Raw genomic sequence first — 24,156 nt, 5'->3', positions numbered from 1 at the left:
GATTCCCGAGGAGCATTCCCACCTGGATGTTGCCCATGACGCCGGTGGACTCCATCCTGCTGGCCACGTTGACCGTGTTGCCCCAGATGTCGTAGTGCGGCTTCCGCGCCCCGATGACGCCGGCCAGCACCGCCCCCTTGTTCATCCCTGCCCGGGAAGACGCCGCCGGGATTCCCGGGATTCCCGGGATTGCCGGGATTGCCGGGATGATTTCCCTCCCCTCCTCCCCCCGGGGGACTTGCCTATGCGCAGCATGAAGTTGTTGAAGGACTGGTAGTTGATGTTCATCAGCGTCACCTTCATGGCCAGAGCGAAGTCGGCCAGGTCGGCCAGGTGCTGCCAGCGCTCCCGCTCCGAGCGCGCATCCGCCTGGGAACGGGGATGGGAATGGGAACGGGAACGGGGACGGGGACGGGGATGGGGATGGGGATGGGGATGGGGATGGGAATGGGGATGGGGATGGGAACGGGAACGGGAATGGGAATGGGAATGGGAATGGGGAATGGGAACGGGAATGGGAACCGGGACGGGGACGGGGACGGGAATGGGGATGGGAATGGGAATGGGGATGGGAATGGGAACGGGAACGGGAATGGGGATGGGGATGGGGATGGGAATGGGGATGGGAGTGGGAACGGGAATGGGAATGGGAACGGGAATGGGAATGGGAATGGGAACGGGAATGGGAACAGGAATGGGAATGGGAATGGGAATGGGAATGGGAACGGGAATGGGAATGGGAATGGGAACGGGGAATGGGGATGGGAATGGGAATGCGGAATGGGGAATGGGAACGGGAATGGGAATGGGAATGGGAACGGGAATGGGAATGGGAATGGGAATGGGAACGGGAATGGGAACGGGAATGGGAACGGGAATGGGAATGGGAACGGGAATGGGAACGGGAATGGGAATGGGAATGGGATTCCCAGAGAGCCCGGGAACACAGCGGGAATGTGGAGGAGAGGGAACAGGGGGAGGGGAGATGGGGAGGGGAGATGAGACATGGAGAAGGAGATGGGAGATGGAGATGGGACATCAGGATGGAACACGGGGATAGGACATGGAGATGGGAGATGGGGGTGGGACATGGAGACGGGACATGGAGATGGGACATGGAGATGGAGATGGGACACGGGGATTGGAGATGGAGATGAGACACAGAGATGAGACATGGAGATGGGACACGAGGATGGAACATGTGGGTGGGACATGGAGATGGGAGACGGAGATGGGAGATGGAGATGGGGCATGGAGATGGGACATCAGGATGGGACACTGAGATGGGGCATGGGAATGGGACATGGAGATGGGACAAGGAGATGGGACACAGAGATGGAGATGGGACACGAGGATGGAACATGTGGGTGGGACATGGAGATGGGAGATGGAGATGGGAGATGGAGATGGCACATGGAGATGGAGATGGGACATGGAGGTGGGACACCAGGATGGGACATAGAAGATGGAGATGGGATATGGAGATGGGACATGGAGATGGAGATGGAGATGGAGATGGAGGTGGGACATGGAGATGGAGATGGGACATGGAGATGGAGATGGGCCATGGGGATGGGACACAGGGATGCAACACGGGGATAGGAGATGGGATATGGAGATGGGACACAGAGATGGGACACAAGGATGGGACACAGAGGTGGGACATGGAGATGGGACGGATGGGACATGGAGATGGGACATAGGGATAGGAGATGGGGATGAGAGATGGAGATGGGACACTGGGATGGGACACGGAGCTGGGACATGGAGGTGGGACACAGGGATGGGACATAGAGATGGAGATGGGAGATGGAGATGGGAAATGAACATGGAGATGGGACAGACCTGGGACATGGGGATGGAACATGGGGGTGGGACATGGAGATGGGAGATGGAGATGAGACACAGGGATGGGACACGGAGATGGGACACGGAGATGGGACACCGACATGGAGATGGGATTTGGAGATGGGACACGGAGATGGGACATGGAGATGGAGGTGGGACGTGGAGACGGGAGATGGAGATGGAGACGGAGATGGAGGTGGGAGATGGGAGATGGAGATAGAGATGGAGGTGGGACATGGAGATGGGAGATGATGGAGATGGAGGTAGGACATGGAGATGGGAGATGGAGATGGAGATGGAGATGGGAGATGGAGATGGAGGTGGGACATGGAGGTGGGCGATGATGGAGATGGAGGTGGGACATGGAGATGGGAGATGGAGATGGGACACGGAGAAGGGACACGGAGATGTGACGCGGCGATGTTCCACAGGGATGGGGACAACGAAGAGGTGACGGATCCCAAATCCCCAGGGGTGTCCCGGGGCCGGATCCCGGGCTGACCTTGGCCCCGAACCCGTTGGCGCCGGCGTCGGGCGTCACCCCGGAGGCGGCCATGTAGGTGCTGCCGATGGTCTTGATCTTGGTGATGCAGCGGAACTGCGGCTCATCCAGGAGCTGGGCACGGACACAGACCCCGGGATGGGAACGGCCGCGGGGATCCCGGGGATCCCACCTGGATGTTCCCAGTAATTCCCAGTCCGATCCCACCTGGATACTCCTCCCCACAATTCCCCATGTGATCTCTCCTGGATGTTCCCCACCCCACCCGGCTATTGCCATGATTCCCGGTCTGATCCCACGGAGATATTTATTCCCCGCGATTCCTGATCGGATATTCCCCACGATTCCCGGTGTGATCCCGCCTGGATACTCCCTGTGATTCCTGACTGGATATTCCCAATTATTCCCAGTCTGATCCCACCTGGATATTCCTGCTTCCTCCTGCTGTGATCCCACCTGGATATTCCCTGGGATTCCCGATGTGATCCCACCCGGATATTTATTCCCTGTGGTTCCTGATTGGACGTTCCCCACAAGTCCCAGTCTGATCCCATCTGGATGTTCGCCACGATTCCCGATGTGATCCCACCGGGATGTTTATCCCCTGAGATTCCCACCTGGATATTCCCCGTGATCCACACCTGGATGTTCCCCATCCCACCCGCATATTCCCGTGATTCCCAACTGGATATTCCCCGTGACTCCCACCCGGCCACTCCCCGCTCCGGCCGGGAATCCGGGAATCCGGGAATTCGGGAATTCCAGGTGCTCACCGCGTCGAAGTCGGAGATGATCTCGTTGAGGAAGCGCAGGCACTCGATGCCGCCGTTGTTGATGCTCTCCTCGGTGTAGAAGTCGGCGAAGTTGGGCAGGGAGGCGAACATCACCCCGATCTCCTCGTACGACTGGCTGTACAGCTCCTGGGGACGGCGGGAGCATTGATTATTGATTATTGATTATCGGTTATTGATTATTCATTATTGGTTATTGATTATTGATTATCGGTTATTGATTATTGGTTATTGGTTATTGGGTGTTGGGTGTTGGTCGGCGAAGTTGGGCAGGGAGGCGAACATCACCCCGATCTCCTCGTACGACTGGCTGTACAGCTCCTGGGGACGGCGGGAGCATTGATTATTGATTATCGGTTATTGATTATTGATCATTGATTATCGGTTATTGATTATCGATCATCGATTATTGATTATTGGGTGTTGGGTGTTGGTTATTGGTTATTGGTTATTGGTTGTTGGGTATTGGTCGGCGAAGTTGGGCAGGGAGGGAGCATTGACTATTGATTATCGGTTATTGATTATTGGTTATTGGGTGCTGGGTATTGGTTATTGGGTATTGGATATTGGGTATTGGTTATTGGTTGTTGGTTATCGGTTGCTGGGCATCGGTTGTTGGGTACTGGGTATTGGTTATTGGTTATTGGTGGTTGGGTATCGGTTGTTGGTTATTGGTTGTTGATTATTGGATATTGGGTTTTGGTTATTGGTTGTTGGTTATTGGTTGTTGATTATTGGATATTGGGTTTTGGTTATTGGTTGTTGGTTATTGGATATTGGGTTTTGGGTATTGGTTGTTGGGTATTGGGTATTGGTTGTTGCTTGTTGGGGATTGGCTGTTGATTATTGGTTATTGGGTATTGGTTGTCGGGTATTGGGTATTGAGTATTGGTTGTTTTTATCGGTTGGTGGGTATTGGATTTTGGTTGTTGGTTATTGGTTGTTCATTATTGAGTATTGGTTATTGGGTATTGGGTGTGGCTTGTTGGTTGTTGGGTATTGGTTATTGGTTGGTGCCTGTTGGCTATTGGTTGTTGGTTATTGGGTATTGGTTATTGGTTATTGGTTGTTGGTTATAAGTTATTGGTTGTTGGTTATTAGTTGTTATTATTAGCTATTGGTTATTGGTTGTTGGTTATTAATTATTGGTTATGGGTTGTTGGGTATTAGTTATTCGGTATTGGATGTTGGCTACAGGGTATTGGATATTGTGTATTAGTTATTGGTTGTTGGTTATCGGTTGTTGGGTATTGGTTGTTGATTATTGGTTATTGGGTATTGGTTGTTGGGTATTGGGTATTGGTTATCGGTTGTTGGGTACCGGGTATTGGTTATTGGTTGTTGGTTATTGGTTATTGGTTGGTGCCTGTTGGTTATTGGTTGTTGGTTAGTGGGTATTGGTTATTGGTTCTTGGTTGTTGGTTATTAGTTATTGGTTGTTGGTTATTAGTTGTTATTATTAGCTATTGGTTATTGGTTGTTGGGTATTGGTTATTGGGTATTGGATGTTGGCTGCAGGGTATTGGATATTGGGTATTGGTTATTGGGTGTTGGTTATCGGTTGTTGGGTGTTGGATATTGGATTTTGGTTGTTGGTTATTGGTTGTTCATTATTGAGTATCGGTTATTGGGTATTGGGTGTGGCTTGTTCGTTGTTGGTTATTGGTTATTGGCTTTTGCCTGTTGGCTATTGGTTGTTGGTTTGTGGGTATTGGTTCTTGGTTGTTGGTTATTAGTTACTGGTTGTTGGTTATTAGTTGTTATTATTAGCTATTGGTTATCAGTTGTTGGTTATTGGTTGTTGGTTATTAATTATTGGTTATGGCTTGTTGGGTATTGGTTGTTGGTTATTAATTTTTGGTTATGGGTTGCTGGGTATTGGTTGTTGGTTACCGGTTGTTGGTTATTGGTTGTTGGTTACCGGTTGTTGGTTATTGGGTATTTGTTGTTGGGTATTGGTTAATAATTGTTGGGTATTGACTATTGCTAATTGGTTGTAGGTTCTTGGTTGTTGGGTATTGGTTATTGGGTATTGGTTACCGATTGTTGGTTATTGGTTGCTGGTTATTGGTTGTTGGTTATTGGGTATTTGTTGTTGGGTATTGGTTAATAATTGTTGGGTATTGGTTATTGCTAATTGGTTGCAGGTTCTTGGTTGTTGGGTATTGGTTATTGGGTATTGGTTATCAGCCGTTGGTTATTGGTTATTGGGTATTGGTTGTTGGTTGTTGGTTGTTGGTTATTGGTTATTGGGTATTGGTTGTTGGTTGTTGGTTATTGGTTATTGGGTATTGGTTGTTGGTTGTTGGTTGTTGGGTATTGGTTGTTGGTTATTGGGTATTGGTTACCGGTTGTTGGTTATTGGTTGTTGATTATTGGTTATTGGGTATTGGTTGTTGGTTGTTGGTTATTGGTTATTGGGTATTGGTTGTTGGTTGTTGGGTATTGGTTGTTGGTTATTGGGTATTGGTTACCGGTTGTTGGTTATTGGTTGTTGATTATTGGTTATTGGGTATTGGTTGTTGGTTGTTCGTTATTGGTTGTTGGTTATTGGTTGTTGGTTATTGGTTATCAGCCGTTGGTTATTGGTTATTGGGTATTGGTTGTTGGTTATTGGTTGTTGGTTATTGGTTATTGGGTATTGGTTGTTGGTTATTGGTTGTTGGTTATTGGTTATCAGCCGTTGGTTATTGGTTATTGGGTATTGGTTGTTGGTTATTGGTTGTTGGTTATTGGTTATTGGGTATTGGTTGTTGGTTATTGGTTGTTGGTTATTGGTTGTTGGTTATTGGGTATTTGTTAATAATTATTGGGTATTGGTTATTGCTAATTGGTTGCAGGTTCTTGGTTATTGGGTATTGGTTGTTGGTTGTTGGTTATTGGTTGTTAGGTATTGGTTGTTGGCTATTGGGTATTGGTTGTTGGTTATTGGTTATTGGTTATTGGTTACCGGTTGTTGGTTATTGGTTGTTGGTTACTGGTTTTTGGTTATTGGTTGTAAAACTGTTGGTTGTTGGGGATTAAACCGCCTTAAATTAAATTTAATTAAAAATATATTAATTGCAAAATAATTTTTTAAATATAAAATAATTTTAAATCATTACGTCTAAAAGTTTATTTGTAAATTTATAAATCTATCAAGTTAACATATGAATATGTAAATTTTCCCTTATATTAAAATTAATGTATAGGGCATGTAAAATATATTAAAATTAAAATATATAAAGCACACAATAATTTAATCTAAACTTAATTAATTAAATTTAATTTAAATCCCCCCATGGAAAACCCCAGGGGGAAATTCCTTCCCTACATTTCAGATCGCTCCAGAGCCCCGGAGCTCACGGGGAACTTGGGAATTCCCATCCAAAGGGAGTTTTCCAAGGTTTTCCCAGCTGCGCTGGATCCCTGGGAGTGGCCAGGGAAGAGCTGGAGCACCCTGGGATCAGGACGGGATGGGATTGAAGGTCCGTGGATCCCATCCCAAACCATTCCGGGATTCTGGGATCAAGGACACTCAGGATCCAGCCCGAGGGGTTTTTATGGAATTCGGGGATGGAAAAGGGAAGGGAGACCCTGCCTGGAGTCCCCAATTCCCCAAGAATTCCCAAAATTCCTTCTTGGAGAGGAGTCGGGATGGGGCTGGATCCAACCCCAGGCCGGGAGAGCTGGGAATGTGCAGCTGGATCAGGGAAGGATCCCGGGAATCCTCGGAGCTGCTTCCAGAGGGAAAGGAGAGCTGGGATTTGGGATAAAGGGCCGGAGGGCCGGGAATGGAATTCCCGCTGGGAAAGGGGAGCTCGGGGTGGAATCCTGGGCTGGAATTCCCAGAGAATCCCTGGGAGCGTCCAAGGAAAGGTTGGAGCACCCCAATTCTGGGGATTCTGGGATCAAGGACACTGGGGATCCATCCCGAGGGAACCTCCCCCGGGGAAAAATTCGGGAATACCGACCTCATCCCGCTTTTTGGATCCCAGGAAGTGGCGGGCCACGTGCTCGGGCAGCATGTTGGCCACCAGGGCCTCGTTCCAGCGGCGCATCTCGGAGACGCGCTCCTTCTGCTCGTGGACGTCCACCTTCCACAGGAAAAGGGTCCGGGCCAGCTTCTCCACCTGGGAATTCGGGAATTCGGGAATTCGGGAATGCCCCGGACAGTGGTGGGATGGTGGGGGAAGGCCAGGAGGAGGGTTTGGGGCGAGGGCGGTGCCGAGCATGGGAATGGGAATGTGGTGGAGATGTTGGGATTGGGATGGGACAGTGGGATTGTGGGATGACGGGATAATGGGATTGTGGGATGACGGGATAATGGGATGATGAGATGGGATAGCGGGACAGTGGGTTGATGGGATCCATGGGATGGGATTGGATGGGATAGTGGGATTGTGGGATGATGGGATAATGGGATAATGGGATAGTGGGAAAATGGGAAAATGGGATAGTGGGATAATGGGATAATGGGATAATGGGATAGTGGGATAGTGGGATAATGGGATAGTGGGATAATGGGATAGTGGGATTGGGATTGGGATGGAGCAAGATTAGGATTGGGATGGGATGGAGCAGGATTGGGATGGGATGGGATGGGATGGGATGGGACGGGATGGGATGGAGCAGGATTGGGATTGGGATGGGATTGGGATGGGGATGGGATGGGATGGGATGGGATGGGGATGGGATGGGATGGGATGGGTATTGGGATGGGTATCGGGATGGGATGGGCATGTTCCCAAATTGGTGAGGGCTGGAAAACCCTTCGGGGGGAGGGTCTCCTTGGAAAAGCCGTAGGTGCTGTGGATGGGCCTGGGATAAATGCCGGTGTCTTGGAGCTTCCAAGGAATCAGGGAAGCGAATTTGGGAAGAAGGGATTTAGGGATTTAGGGAATTTGGGATTTAGGGAAGATGAGAAAATGGAGGAAAGGGGAAGAAAAGGGAGGAAAGGGCAGGGAAGGGCAAGGAAAGAGGAGGAAAATGGAAAGGAGGGGGAGGAAAAAGGAGGAGAGGGATGAAAAGGGGAAGGATACGAGGGGGGAAAGGAGGAAAAGGGGAGGAAGCGAGGAAAAAGGAGGAAAAGGGAAGGAAACGAGATGAAAAAAGAGGAAAAGGGAAGAAAGGGCAGGAAAAGGGAGGGAAGAAAAGGGAAGGGGAGGAAAAGGAAGGAAAGGGGAGGAAAAAGAAGAAAAGGGGAGGAAAGGAGAGGAAGAAGGGAAGAAAGGGCAGGAAAAGGAAGGAAAAAGGAGGAAAAAGCCAGAAAAAACGGAGGAAGAAGCAGGAAAAGGGAGGGAAGGAAGGAGATCCCACCCCGTCCCATCCACTCACGTGCCGGGAGAAGTAGTAGAAGCTGAGCATCACCACGAAGATCATGGCGGTCATGGAATACTTGGAGGGCACCAGCACGGACCTGCCGCAGAGGGATCCTCGGGATGGAATTCCCCGTCCCTTGTCCCCGTCCCCGTCCCCGTCCCCGTCCTTACGAGCCGTGCTGGCCGCGGCGCCGGTCGTAGTGGTCGAAGATGGGCTCCCAGGCGGAGAAGTTGAGGGCGGCGGTGGCGGCGGTGATGAGCGCCATGAGGGTCAGCTTGACCATGTGGCTGACCTGGACCAGCATGACGGTGGCCACCAGGGCCAGCAGGGCGATGTAGCTGTAGTACTTGGGGTGGTCCGCGCAGCCGCTGCCACCACCCCGCGGTGGCCCCGAGGTGACGTTGGTGGCCGGCCAGCGGTGGCGGCGGCAGCCGAGCTGGGGACGCGAGGGTGGGGTCAGCATGGGGACACGGCGGTCACCACAGCCACCGTGGGGTGATGGAGCCGCGACGTCTGGGCTGCTCCTCAAAGCCACCGCCCCACGGTGGCCGCAATGTCCCATTGGTCACCACCCCGAGGTCCCCATGGTAGCCAGGTTGGGGCCATGGGGACACAGTGGCCACCATGATGATGGAGCCGCGATGTCTGGGCTGCTCCTCAAAGCCACCGCCCCACGGTGGCCCCGATGTCCCATTGGCCACCACCCCCTGGTCCCCATGGGAGCTGAGCTCAGGAAATGGGGACACAGTGGCCACCATGGGAATGCAGCTGCGATATCTGAGCTTCTCCCCAAGGCCACCACCCCACGGTGGCCCCGATGTCCCATTGGTCACCACCCCGAGGTCCCCATGGGAGCCAGGTTGGGGACATGGGGACACAGTGGCCACCATGGGGTGATGGAGCCGCAATATCTGGGCTGCTCCTCAAAGCCACCGCCCCACGGTGGCCCCGATGTCCCGTTGGCCACCACCCCATGGTCCCCATGGGAGCCGAGCTGGGGCCATGGGGACACAATGGCCACCATGGGAACGCAGCTGCGATATCTGAGCTTCTCCCCAAAGCCACCACCCCACGGTGGCCGCAATGTCCCATTGGTCACCACCCCCTGGTCCCCATGGGAGCCAGGTTGGGGACATGGGGACACAGTGGCCACCATGGGGTGGAGCTGCGATATCTGAGCTTCTCCCCAAAGCCACCACCCCATGGTGGCCGCAATGTCCCATTGGTCACCACCCCCTGGTCCCCATGGTAGCCAGGTTGGGGACATGGGGACACAGTGGCCACCATGGGGTGGAGCTGCGATATCTGAGCTTCTCCCCAAAGCCACCACTCCACGGTGGCCCCGATGTCCCACTGGTCACCACCCCCTGGTCCCCATGGGAGCCGAGCTGGGGACACAAAGCCGGGGTGCCACCAGGGCCACCCGAGTGCCGCCAGCACGTCCCCCCCTTGAGCGTCCCCTCACCATGTCCACGATGTCGGCGGCGGTGACGATGGCGATGGCCGCCATGGCCCAGGTGTTGCGCGCCCAGCGCGTGCGGTCGATCCAGGTGGAGAAGGCCACCAGCTTCTTGGGGAAGGCCTGCGGTGACACCTCGCCGGGTCACCTGGGCCGTGACACGGCCCGGCGACGTCCCCGAGGCTCGGCCACCGCCACGGCGTCCCCTGTCTCACCCGCGGGAAGACGGCGGCCAAGGAGCAGAGCGTCAGCACCAGCAGCAGCACCTCGCCCACGGCGAACGTCACGTAGTTGGTCACCAACCTGCCCGGAAGGAACCGCAACGGTGAGCAGGCGCCAGCAGAGGTGTCCCCGGGCGTCGCCGCGGGGCCGTACCAGGGGTCGATGAGCGCCTCCACCAGGGCGGTGAAGAGGAGGACGACGCAGGAGCAGCTGAAGGCGGCGCCGCTCTGCTTCTCCTTCTCCACGGAGTAGCGCGTCTCCATGTCGGGGTCGGTGAAGCGCAGCGACAGCCGGAACGTGCTCTTGCCCTTCAGCCTGACACGGCCCGGCCCGGCAATTAACCGCCGGAAGATTTTCGGGGAAGTTTATCCGGATTTTTTGGGGGGGGAGTTTTGTGGGAAGTTTGCAGAGGGTTGGGGGGGGATTTTTACGGGAATTTTTTGAACTTTTTTTTTTTCCCCAGAATTTTTTTGAATTTTTTTTTTTTTTTTCCCGGGGATTTTGGGGGATTTTTTGGGAAATTTTTTTTTAATTTTTTGGAATTTTGCGGGGTTTTTTTTTTTTTCACCCCAGGAGTTTGGTGGGGAATTTTCCCAGGAATTTGAGGGGATTTTTTGGATTCTTTTTCTGTAGATTTCTGGAGGAAGTTTTTGGGAATTTTGTTCTGGAAAATTTTAAGAATTTTTCCAGGAATTTTTTTGGAATTTTTGGGAAATTTGCGGGACTTTTTCCCAAGAATTTCTGAGAATTTTTGGGCTTTTTGGGGGGGGAATTTTTGGGATTTTTTTTTTTCAGGGAATTTTTGGGAATTTTTCCAGGAATTTTTAGGAAGTTTTTTCCTGGAATTTTTGGGAATTTTTTCCAGGAATTTTTGGGACCTTTTTTCCAGGAAATTTTAGGAACTTTTTCCCCAGGAATTTTTAAATTTTTTTTTTCCGTGAATTTTTGTGAACTTTTCCAGGAATTATCGGGAATTATTTCGGGGAATTTTTTCAGAGAATTTTCAGGCATTTTTCCAGGGAATTTTTGGGAATTTTTTCCCAGGAATTTCCAGGAATTTTTAGGAACTTTTTTTCCCAGGAATTTTTGGGATTTTTTTCTCCGTGAATTTTTGAGAACTTCTCCAGGAATTTTCGGGGAATTTTTTTTTTTGGGGGGGGGGGGGGGGGGATTTTTTCCAGAGAATTTTCCAGGGAATTTTTTGGGATTTTCCTCCCCACTCACGCCTGTATGGACTCCCTCTCCAGCAGGGCCTCGTTGAGCAGCTGGTTGAGCTCCTGCTCGTTCTGCGCCGCCCCCGCCACGCGCTCAGCAAGGTCCCGCAGCCGCAGCCGCCGACGCGGGTTCGGGAACGACGGGTTGGGAGCCTGCGGGGACACCCAGGGGACACCCAGGGGACACCCATGGGACACCCAGGGGACACCCATGGGACACCCAAGGGGACACCCCAGGGGACACCCCAGGGGACACCACGGGGACACCCATGGGACACCCATGGGACACCCAAGGGGACAGCCATGGGACACCCAGGGGACACCCAGGGGACACCCAGGGGACACCACCGGGACACCCATGGGACACCCATGGGGACACCCATGGGACACCCATGGGACACCCATGGGACACCCAAGGGGACAGCCATGGGACACCCAAGGGGACACCCATGGGACACCCATGGGACACCCATGGGACACCCAGGGGACACCACCGGGACACCCATGGGACACCCATGGGGACACCCATGGGACACCCATGGGACACCCATGGGACACCCAGGGGACACCACCGGGACACCCATGGGACACCCATGGGGACACCCATGGGACACCCAAGGGGACACCCATGGGACATCCATGGGACACCCATGGGACACCCATGGGGACACCCATGGGACACCCATGGGACACCCATGGGACACCCAAGGGGACACCCATGGGACATCCATGGGACACCCATGGGACACCCATGGGACACCCACGGGGACACCCACGGGGACACCCAAGGGGACACCCATGGGACACTGTGGGGATATAATACATAATATATAATATATAATATATAATATATAATATATAATATATAATATATAATATATAATATATAATATATAATATATAATATATAATATATAATATATAATATATAATATATAATATATAATATATAATATATAATATATAATATATAATATAATCATATTTGATAATATTTAATATTTAATAATATATATTATAATGATATAGATAAATAAATAGATAAAACTAAAAATATATAATAGAATAATAGAATATATAATATACAAGATACAATATGAAACATAAAGTATAAAATATATATTAAATAAAATTTTATATTTTATCTATATTAAAAATATATTATAAATATTATATGTAATTGTATATAATTGTATCGATAATATATAATCTCTAATATATAATGTCGAATGTCAATATATAATGTCTACCTTATTTAAATTTTTTTATTAAACTTATAAATTTTTCTAAGGAAGTGAACCCCGTTTTTCGCTGGATTTGCTGCATCCTGTCTCCTAATTGTCTATTTTTATTTATTCATTTATTAAACTTACAAATTTTATATTTTATATACATTATATAAAATCATATTATATAAAATATATTATATATAGTATATGATACATAATATATAATATAATATGCATTATGTATAATATATAATACAGTATAATATAGAAAATATTATATATTATATATTTTATATATTCGATATATATTATAGATTTAATAAATTATATATATGATTATATATATGATATGCTCTATAATTATGTAATATAGTTTGTATAAATTATATATTGATATATATAATATATATGCATACTATATAGCTGGCTTTTTGCAAATACTAAAATACGAAGTATTAAAATAAAAAAATTAGAAAATTAAAAATTAAAATCTTAAATAATAAAATATTAACTAATAAAACATTACCTATTAGTATTAATTATTAAAATACTAAAATGAACGGTACATGTATAATGCGGGGAGACCGCACCGCATTACCTTTTATCACTAGAGGTTTAAAATGTTATTAATGTGAATTTTCCGATTGTCGCACAGTGATAACAGTGAAAGACTAATATATATTACTAAATATTAAATATTAATAATAAATATTAAAATGAACGATACATGTATAACGCAGGGAGACTGCACCATATTGCCTTTTATCACTAGAGTTTTAAAATGTTATTAATGTGCATTTTCTGATTTTAACACAGTGATAACAGTGAAAGACTAATACATATTACTGAATATTAAATATTAATAATAAATATTAAAAATGAACGATACATGTATAACGTGAGGAGACTGCACCGCATTACCTTTTATCACTAGAGTTTAAAAATGTGATGGATGTGTATTTTCTAACACAGTGATAATAGCGAATGACTAATAAATTCACTAAATATTACATATTAAATATTAAATATTAAATATTAAATATTAAATATTAAATATTAAATATTAAATATTAAATGTTAAATGTTAAATATTAAATATTAAAATGAGCCCTACATGTATAACGTGGGGAGACTGCACCGCATTACCTTTTATCACTAGAGTTTAAAAATGTGATGGATGTGTATTTTCTAAAACAGTGATAATAGCGAATGACTAATAAATTCACTAAATATTAAATATTAAATATTAAATATTAAATATTAACTATTAAATATTAAATGTTAAATGTTAAATATTAAATATTAAAATGAGCGCACATGTATAACACAGGGAGACCGCACCGCATTACCTTTTATCACTAGGGTTTAACAATGTGATTAATGTGTATTTTCTGATTTTAACACAGTGATAACAGTAAAAGACTAATACTCATTACTAAATATTAAATATTAATAATAAATATTAAAATGAATGCTACATGTATAACGCAGGGAGACTGCACCATATTGCCTTTTATCACTAGAGTTTTAAAATGTTATTAATGTGTATTTTCTAACACAGTGATAATAGTGAATGACTAATACACATTACTAAATATTAAATATTAAATATTAAATATTAAATATTAAATATTAAATATTAAATATTAAATATTAAATATTAAATATTAAATATTAAATATTAAATATTAAATATTAAATATTAAATATTAATATTAAAATGAGCGCACATGTATAACGTGGGGAGACCGCACCGCATTACCTTTTATCACTAGAGTTTAACAATGTGATTAATGTGTATTTTCCCATTTTAACACAGTGATAACAGTAAAAGACTAATACTCATTACTAAATATTAAATATTAATATTAATATTAAATATTAAAATGAACGCTACATGTATAATGCGGGAAGACTGCACCGTATTATTATTTATCACGAGAGTTTAACAATGTGATTGATGTGTATTTTCCCATTTTAACTCAGTGATAATAGTGAATGACTAATACACATTACTAAATATTAAATATTAAATATTAAATATTAAATATTAAATATTAAATATTCAATATTCAATATTCAATATTAAATATTAAATATTAAATATTAAATATTAATATTAAAATGAGCCCTACATGTATAACGCGGGGAGACCGCACCGCATTACCTTTTATCACTAGGGTTTAACAATGTGATTAATGTGTATTTTCCCATTTTAACACAGTGATAACAGTAAAAGACTAATACTGATTACTAAATATTAAATATTAAATATTAAATATTAATATTAAAATGAGCGCACATGTATAACGTGGGGAGACCGCACCGCATTACCTTTTATCACTAGAGTTTAACAATGTGATTAATGTGTATTTTCCCATTTTAACACAGTGATAACAGTAAAAGACTAATACTCATTACTAAATATTAAATATTAATATTAATATTAAATATTAAAATGAACGCTACATGTATAATGCGGGAAGACTGCACCGTATTATTATTTATCACGAGAGTTTAACAATGTGATTGATGTGTATTTTCCCATTTTAACTCAGTGATAATAGTGAATGACTAATACACATTACTAAATATTAAATATTAAATATTAAATATTAAATATTAAATATTAAATATTAAATATTCAATATTCAATATTCAATATTAAATATTAAATATTAAATATTAATATTAAAATGAGCCCTACATGTATAACGCGGGGAGACCGCACCGCATTACCTTTTATCACTAGAGTTTAACAATGTGATTGATGTGTATTTTCCCATTTTAACACAGTGATAATAGTGAATGACTAATACACATTACTAAATATTAAATATTAAATATTAAATATTAAATATTAAATATTAAATATTAAATATTGAATATTGAATATCAAATATTAAATATTAAATATTAAATATTAAATATTAAATATTAAATATTAAATATTAAAATGAGCCCTACATGTATAACGCGGGGAGACCGCACCGCATTACCTTTTATCACTAGAGTTTAACAATGTGATTGATGTGTATTTTCTAACACAGTGATAATAGTGAATGACTAATACATATTACCAAATATTAAATATTAAATATTAAATATTAATATTAATATTAAATATTAAATTGAAAACGAACCGAATAATAAATATTAATCAATAACCAAACCCAAACCGAGCGCTGGAATCACGCGTTGGGCTCCACTGAACACGTAACGCAGAGATCCTTAAAAATAAGAAATCTCAGAGGGTGGAGGTGTGCTGGCTGAGAAACTCTATCGGCTTTTCCCTCCTAATTGTCTATTTAATTTAATCTTTTTAATTAAACTTATAAATTTTTCCAAGGAAGCGAACCTCGGTTTTCACTATTTGCTTCATTCCGTCTCCTAATTGTCTATTTTTTTATTTTTAATTAAACTAATAAATTTTTCTAAGGAAGTCAACCTCGGTTTTCACTATTTGCTTCATTCCGTCTCCTAATTGTCTATTTAATTTTTTTAATTAAATTTATAAATTTTTCTAAGAAACTGAACCTCGTTTTTCACCATATTTGCTTCATTCCGTCTCCTAATTGTCTAATTTAATTTTTTTAATTAAACTTATAAGTTTTTCTAAGAAAGTGAACGTTGTTTTTCGCTGTATTTGCTTCATTCCGTCTCCTAATTTTCTATTTAATTTTTTTAATTAAATTTATAAATTTTTCTAAGAAATTGAACCTCATTTTTCACTCTATTTGCTTCATTCCGTCTCCTAATTGTCTATTTTTATTAATTTTTTTAAATTAAACTTATAAATTTTTCTAAGGAAGCGAACCTCGTTTGTCACCGCGGGGACACCCGTGTGACAGCCAGCCCCGCCCCCAGAGGGAATCCTGGGAATTCTGGGAATTCTGGGAATTGCGGGCGGTACCTCCCCGTCGTCGTCGTCGTCGTTGTCGTTGTCGATGTCCTCGGAATGTTCCGGAAGCTCCGGGGTGAGGCTCCCGTTGCGCTCGGGGACACCGGGCGGAGGGGACACGCCGTGGGACGAGGTCAGGGACAACTTCTGCACGGAGGGGACACGGCGGGGACACGGGGGGTGGCACGGGGGGGTGGCTGTCACCGGTGTGGCACCGGTGTCACTCCCCGAGCCACGGGACGAGGGCGGGGACAACAGGGTGGGACACGGTCACCGTGGGTGTCCACAGTGCCACCAGCGTCCCCAGAGCCACCAGTGTCACCAGTGCCACCACTGCCACCACTGTCCCCAGTGCCACCAGTGCCACCACTGTCACCAGTGTCACCAGTGTCACCGCTGTCACTCCCCGAGCCACGGGACGAGGGCGGGGACAACAGGGTGGGACACGGTCACCGTGGGTGTCCACAGTGCCACCAGCGTCCCCAGAGCCACCAGTGTCACCAGTGCCACCACTGTCACCAGTGTCACCGGTGTCACTCCCCGAGCCACGGGATGAGGGCGGGGACAACAGGGTGGGACACGGTCACCGTGGGTGTCCACAGTGCCACCAGCGTCCCCAGTGCCACCAGTGTCACCAGTGCCACCAGTGCCACCACTGTCACCAGTGTCACCGGTGTCACTCCCCGAGCCACAGGACAAGGGCGGGGACAACAGGGGCTGTGGTGGGACACGGTCACCTTGGGTGCCCACAGTGCCACCGGTGTCCCCAGAGCCACCACTGCCACCAGTGTCACTCACCACGCCATGGGATGAGGTCAGTGGCTGTGGTGGGACATGGTCACCATGGGTGTCCCAACGCCCCCTGTCCCCAGTGTCCCCAGTGTCCCCATGTCACTGGTGTCCCCAATATCCCCAGCGTCCCTGGTGTCCTCTGTGTCCCCAGCACCCCCAGTTTCCCCGGTGACCCCAATGTCCCCAACATCCCCGGTGTCCTTTGTGTCCCCAAAGTCCCTGGTGTCCCCAACATCCCCATCATCCCCAGCATCCCCAGTGTCCCCAACATCCCCAGTGTCCCCAGTGTCCCCATCATCCCCAGTGTCCCCAGCATCCCCAGTGACCCCAGTGTCCCCAGTGTCCCCGTCATCCCCAGCATCCCCAGTGACCCCAGTGTCCCCAGTGTCCCCGTCATCCCCAGCATCCCCAGTGTCCTTTGTGTCCCCAATGTCCCTGGTGTCCCCAACATCCCCGGCATCCCCAACATCCCCAGCGTCCCCAGCAACCCCAGTGTCCCCAACATCCCCAGTGTCCTTTGTGTCCCCAATGTCCCTGGTGTCCCCAACATCCCCAGCGTCCTCAACATCCCCAGTGTCCCCAGTGTCCCCAGTGTCCCCATCATCCCCAGTGTCCCCAATATCCCCAGTGTCCCTGATGTCCCCACTATCCCGTGTCCCCAACACTCCCAGTGTCCCCAACATCCCCATCATCCCCACCATCCCCAGTGTCCCACCATCCCCATTGTCCCCAATATCCCCAGTGTCCCCACCATTCCCAGTGTCCTGAACACCCCCACCATCCCCAGTGTCCCCAACATCCCTGATGTCCCCAACACTCCCAGTGTCCCCAACACTCCCATCATCCCCACCATCCCCAGTGTCCCACCATCCCCAGTGTCCCCAACACCCCCAGTGTCCCCAACATCCCCATCATCCCCACCATCCCCAGTGTCCCCACCATTCCCAGTGTCCCGAACACCCCCACCATCCCCAGTGTCCCCAACATCCCCAGTGCCCCCAACATCCCTGATGTCCCCAATATCCTCAGTGTCCCCATCACCCCCAGCGTCCCCAACATCCCCAGTGTCCCCACCATCCCCACCATCCCCAGTGTCCCCACCGTCCTCACCACCCCCGGCGTCCCCGGCGTCCCCGGTGTCCCGGCGTGGGTGTCACTCACCACGCCGTTGACGCCGTGCCGCAGGTGTCCCTGCTTGGGGACCACCACCAGGTAGGTGACGATGCCCTTGTCCCTCAGGTACTCGCAGCGGGACCCGCCCTCGCCCGGCTCCACCTCGAACTCGCCCTTGAGGCAGTCCACGGTGCTCTGCGAGATGTGCACGCGCCTGCCCGCGGCCACCCCACCGTCACCGCCGCGTCCCCGCGTCGTCACCCGCCCCCGCGCCGGGGACGCTCACGCACCCGGGGATGCCGCCGGCCTCCATCTTGTTGGCCACGGTGACGTCGGTGGACCAGACGTCGAACTGCCAGCGCTTCTGGCCCAGCACGCCGCCCAGCACCGCGCCGCTGTGCACGCCCACGCGCATGTCCACCGACGTGGCCGTCCGCGCCCGCACCGAGCTGCCGGGAAAATGGGATTGGGAATGGGAATGGGAATGGGAATGGGAATGGGAATGGGGAATGGGAATGGGAATGGGGAATGGGGAATGGGGAATGGGAATGGGAATGGGAATGGGGAATGGGGAATGGGGAATGTCCACCGACGTGGCCGTCCGCGCCCGCACCGAGCTACCGGGAAAATGGGGTTGGGAATGGGGAATGGGAATGGGAATGGGGAATGGGAATGGGAATGGGAATGGGAATGGGGAATGGGAATGGGGAATGGGAATGGGAATGGGAATGGGAATGGGAATGGGGAATGGGGAATGGGAATGGGAATGGGAATGGGAATGGGGAATGGGAATGGGGAATGGGGAATGGGGAATGGGGAATGGGGAATGGGGAATGGGAATGGGAATGGGAATGGGGAATGGGAATGGGAATGGGAATGGGGAATGGGAATGGGAATGGGAATGGGAATGGGGAATGGGAATGGGGAATGGGAATGGGAATGGGGAATGGGGAATGGGGAATGGGAATGGGGAATGGGAATGGGAATGGGAATGGGAATGGGGAATGGGGAATGGGAATGGGGAATGGGAATGGGGAATGGGAATGGGGAATGGGAATGGGGAATGGGGAATGGGAATGGGGAATGGGAATGGGAATGGGAATGGGGAATGTCCACCGACGTGGCCGTCCGCGCCCGGACAGAGCTGCCGGGAAAATGGGATTGGGAATGGGAATGGGGAATGGGAATGGGGAATGGGAATGGGGAATGGGAATGGGGAATGGGGAATGGGGAATGGGGAATGGGAATGGGGAATGTCCACCGACGTGGCCGTCCGCGCCCGCACCGAGCTACCGGGAAAATGGGATTGGGAATGGGAATGGGAATGGGAATGGGGAATGGGGAATGGGAATGGGAATGGGAATGGGGAATGGGAATGGGAATGGGAATGGGAATGGGGAATGGGAATGGGAATGGGGAATGCGGAATGGGAATGGGAATGGGGAATGGGGAATGGGGAATGGGAATGGGGAATGGGAATGGGAATGGGAATGGGGAATGGGGAATGGGAATGGGAATGGGGAATGGGAATGGGAATGGGAATGGGAATGGGGAATGGGAATGGGAATGGGGAATGGGAATGGGGAATGGGAATGGGAATGGGAATGGGAATGGGAATGGGAATGGGAATGGGGAATGGGAATGGGGAATGGGAATGGGGAATGGGAATGGGAATGGGGAATGCGGAATGGGAATGGGAATGGGAATGGGGAATGGGAATGGGAATGGGAATGGGAATGGGGAATGGGAATGGGAATGGGGAATGGGAATGGGGAATGGGAATGGGAATGGGAATGGGGAATGGGAATGGGGAATGGGAATGGGAATGGGGAATGGGAATGGGAATGGGAATGGGAATGGGGAATGGGAATGGGGAATGGGAATGGGAATGGGGAATGGGGAATGGGAATGGGGAATGTCCACCGACGTGGCCGTCCGCGCCCGCACCGAGCTACCGGGAAAATGGGATTGGGAATGGGAATGGGAATGGGAATGGGGAATGGGGAATGGGGAATGGGGAATGGGGAATGGGAATGGGAATGGGAATGGGGAATGGGAATGGGAATGGGGAATGGGAATGGGAATGGGGAATGGGAATGGGGAATGGGGAATGGGGAATGGGAATGGGGAATGTCCACCGACGTGGCCGTCCGCGCCCGGACAGAGCTGCCGGGAAAATGGGATTGGGAATGGGAATGGGAATGGGGAATGGGGAATGGGAATGGGAATGGGGAATGGGGAATGGGAATGGGGAATGGGGAATGGGAATGGGAATGGGAATGGGAATGGGAATGGGGAATGGGGAATGGGGAATGGGGAATGGGGAATGGGGAATGGGAATGGGGAATGGGAATGGGGAATGGGAATGGGAATGGGAATGGGGAATGGGAATGGGAATGGGGAATGGGAATGGGAATGGGGAATGGGGAATGGGAATGGGAATGGGGAATGGGAATGGGAATGGGGAATGGGAATGGGGAATGGGAATGGGAATGGGAATGGGAATGGGGAATGGGAATGGGAATGGGGAATGGGGAATGGGGAATGGGGAATGGGAATGGGAATGGGAATGGGGAATGGGAATGGGAATGGGGAATGGGAATGGGAATGGGGAATGGGAATGGGGAATGGGAATGGAGAATGGGGAATGGGAATGGGAATGGGAATGGGAATGGGGAATGGGAATGGGGAATGGGGAATGGGAATGGGAATGGGAATGGGAATGGGGAATGGGGAATGGGAATGGGGAATGGGGAATGGGAATGGGAATGGGAATGGGAATGGGGAATGGGAATGGGGAATGGGGAATGGGAATGGGAATGGGAATGGGAATGGGGAATGGGAATGGGGAATGGGGAATGGGGAATGGGGAATGGGGAATGGGGAATGGGAATGGGAATGGGAATGGGGAATGGGGAATGGGAATGGGGAATGGGGAATGGGAATGGGAATGGGAATGGGAATGGGAATGGGAATGGGGAATGGGGAATGGGGAATGGGGAATGGGGAATGGGAATGGGAATGGGGAATGGGGAATGGGGAATGGGGAATGGGGAATGGGAATGGGAATGGGAATGGGGAATGGGGAATGGGAATGGGGAATGGGGAATGGGAATGGGAATGGGAATGGGAATGGGGAATGGGAATGGGGAATGGGGAATGGGGAATGGGGAATGGGGAATGGGAATGGGAATGGGGAATGGGAATGGGAATGGGGAATGGGAATGGGGAATGGGGAATGGGGAATGGGGAATGGGGAATGGGGAATGGGGAATGGGGAATGGGGAATGGGAATGGGGAATGGGGAATGGGGAATGTCCACCAACGTGGCCGTTCTCGCCCGCACCGAGCTACCGGGAGAAACCGGGAATGGGAAAAAAATAGGAATGGGATTGGGAATGGGAATGGGGAATGAGGAATGGGAATGTCCACTGATGCGGCCGTCCGCACATGGACAGAGTAACGGGGAAAATCAGAATGCGAAAAATGGGAATGGGGAATTGGGAATGGGGAATGTTCACCGACGTGGCCGTCTGCACCCACACGGAGCTACGGGGAAAATGGGAACATGGGATTGGGATTGGGGATCGGGAGTGGGGAATGGCGGTGGCGGTGCGCGCCCGCACCGAGCTGCTGAAAACGGGGAACGGGATTGGGAATGGGATTGGGAACGTCCACAGCCGTGGCTGCGCGTGCCCACACCGAGCTGGGGGGAAAATGGGAATGGGATTGGGAATGGCCGTGCAGGTGCACGCCCGCACCGAGCTGGGGAACCGGGAACGGGGTTGGGCCTGGGGAAAGGGGAGAGGGGAATGGGGATACGGGTCGGGAATGGGGAGTGGCTGCGGGGAATATCCACAGGGAACGGGAAACACCCACGGGGAACGTGGAGCGGGCGTGGGGAACACCGAGAACCTGCAGGGAGCGCGGCTGCTCTCCAGCCTCGGCACGGCCCGGTCTCCATCGCCAACAATCATCCCCCAGATTCCCATTCCCAGTCTGGCTCCCAGCCCCACGCCATCCTCATCCCAATCCCCACTATCCCCGCCGTTCCCGCCGTCCCTTACGCGATGGCCTCCACCATGGCCAGCCCCATGCGGATGGAGCACACGGCGTGGTCCTCCCGGAATTCCGGCAGCCCGCAGATGCAGTAGTAGCAGTCCCCCAGGATCTTGATCCGCAGCTGGTGGTGTTTCTGGGAAAGCGGCAATTCCCGGGATTCCCGCGGAATTCCCAACATCCCGACCGCACAAACCCCTGGCGGATCCCCCCCCCGATTCCCAACCCCTTTTTTACTCCCAGGGCGGGGCGCCTCCGTCATCCCACGCGCTTCCGACCTCCTCATCCTCATCCCGGATCTCTTTTTTTTTTTTTTTTTTTTTTGGGAATTCCGGCGGGAATTCCGGGAAGCACTCACGGCGGCCAGCTTGTCGAAGCGGGCGAAGAGCTCGTTGAGGAGCTTGACCAGCTCCTGGGCGCTGCAGGATGACGAGAGCTGCGTGAAGCCCACGATGTCCGCGAACAGGATGCTGCCGGGGGGGACCCAAGAAACGCCTCAATCCCGGATTTTTCCCTCGCGCCCGTTATCCCGGGGAAAAAAAAAAAAAAAACTCGATCCCAACTTCTCCATCGACGTTTTCCCAAAAAAAAAAAAAAAAAATTTCCCGGGAGCTGTAACAACTCGATCCCGACTTTCCCGGTTTTCCCCTCTAAAAAAGTCCTGGGTGTGGTGAAAATGGCATTCCACAAACTCGATCCCAACTTTCCCCGTGCGTTTTTTTCCCCAAAAAATAATTCTGGATCCGGTAAAATGAACGCTCGGCGAACTCAATCCCAACTTCCTCATTCCCGTTTTCCCAAAGAAAAAAAAAAATCCCAAATGCGGCCAAACTGACGCTCAAGAATTCAATCCCAACTTTGTCATTCCCGTTTTCCCAAAAAACAAAAAAACAAAAAAAAATCCCAAATGCGGCCAAACCGACGCTCAAGAACTCAATCCCAACTTTGTCATTCCTGGTTTCCAAAAAAAAAAAAAAAAAAAATCCTGGATACGAGGAAAACGGCGCTCGGCAAACTGAATCCCAACTTTCTCATTCCCGTTTTCCCAAAAAAAAAAAAATTCAATCCCAACTTTTCCATTTCCTTTTTTCCAAAAAAAAAAAAAAAAAATCCCAGATGTGGTGAAAACGGAGCTCTACAAACTCAGTCCCAATTTCCTCATTTCTGCTTTTCCAAGAAAAAAATCCCGGAGACTCAATCCCAACTTCCTCATTCCCATTTTTCCCCAAAAAATCCTGGATATGGTGAAAAATGACGCTCCACAAACTCCATCCCGCCTTTCTCATTCCCATTTTCCCTCAAAAAAATTTCGATCCCAACGTCTCCAGTCCCATTTTCCCAAAAAAAAAAAAAAAAAATCTCAATCCCAACTTCTCCTTTCCCATATTCCCCAAAAAAAAAAAAAAATCTCAATCCCAACTTTCTCATTCCCATTTTCCCAAGAAAATAAAAATCTCGATCCCAACTTCCTCATTCCCATTTTCCCAAGAAAATAAAAATCTCGATCCCAACTTCCTCATTCCCATTTTCCCCAAAAAAACCCCAAATCTCGATCCCAACTTCCTCATTCCCATTTTCCCAAAAAAGTAAAAATCTCAACCCCAACTTCCTCATTCCCGTTTTTCCCCCCAAAAATCTCGATCCCAACTTCTCCATTCCCGTTCTCCCAAAAAAAACCCCCCCCAAACCTTAAACTCAACCTCTCCATTCCCATTTTCCCCAAAA

General features: G+C 48.7%; 1 protein-coding gene across 4 annotated transcripts in view; it reads right to left on the bottom strand.

Moving 5' to 3' along the window:
- ADCY3 (adenylate cyclase 3) overlaps nt 1–24,156 on the bottom strand; it is a 41,056-nt gene that overhangs the window by 3,752 nt on the left and 13,148 nt on the right. Inside the window, exons 4-19 of one of the 4 annotated variants that reach the window (XM_066209165.1) lie at nt 22,790–22,901; nt 22,440–22,567; nt 18,663–18,821; nt 18,421–18,586; nt 16,480–16,614; nt 11,348–11,490; nt 10,277–10,438; nt 10,117–10,204; nt 9,908–10,024; nt 8,613–8,878; nt 8,458–8,539; nt 7,095–7,253; nt 3,124–3,270; nt 2,351–2,464; nt 243–369; nt 23–147 (exon numbers count right to left, since the gene is read on the bottom strand). In XM_066209165.1, the coding sequence (XP_066065262.1) occupies nt 23–147; nt 243–369; nt 2,351–2,464; nt 3,124–3,270; nt 7,095–7,253; nt 8,458–8,539; nt 8,613–8,878; nt 9,908–10,024; nt 10,117–10,204; nt 10,277–10,438; nt 11,348–11,490; nt 16,480–16,614; nt 18,421–18,586; nt 18,663–18,821; nt 22,440–22,567; nt 22,790–22,901 (2,230 nt within the window). Of the gene's footprint in view, nt 1–22; nt 148–242; nt 370–2,350; nt 2,465–3,123; nt 3,463–7,094; nt 7,254–8,457; nt 8,540–8,612; nt 8,879–9,907; nt 10,025–10,116; nt 10,205–10,276; nt 10,439–11,347; nt 11,491–16,479; nt 16,615–18,420; nt 18,587–18,662; nt 18,822–22,439; nt 22,902–24,156 lie in introns of those variants that run through there. The other 3 variants (XM_066209164.1, XM_066209161.1, XM_066209162.1) reach the window with 3 other exon arrangements.

The sequence above is a fragment of the Chamaea fasciata genome, unplaced genomic scaffold (genome assembly GCF_029207755.1).
Source record: "Chamaea fasciata isolate MVZ Bird 193981 ecotype frontalis unplaced genomic scaffold, bChaFas1.0.hap1 SCAF_703, whole genome shotgun sequence".
Classification (NCBI taxonomy): domain Eukaryota; kingdom Metazoa; phylum Chordata; class Aves; order Passeriformes; family Sylviidae; genus Chamaea; species Chamaea fasciata.
This window is presented reverse-complemented; position numbering and strand designations above follow the sequence as displayed.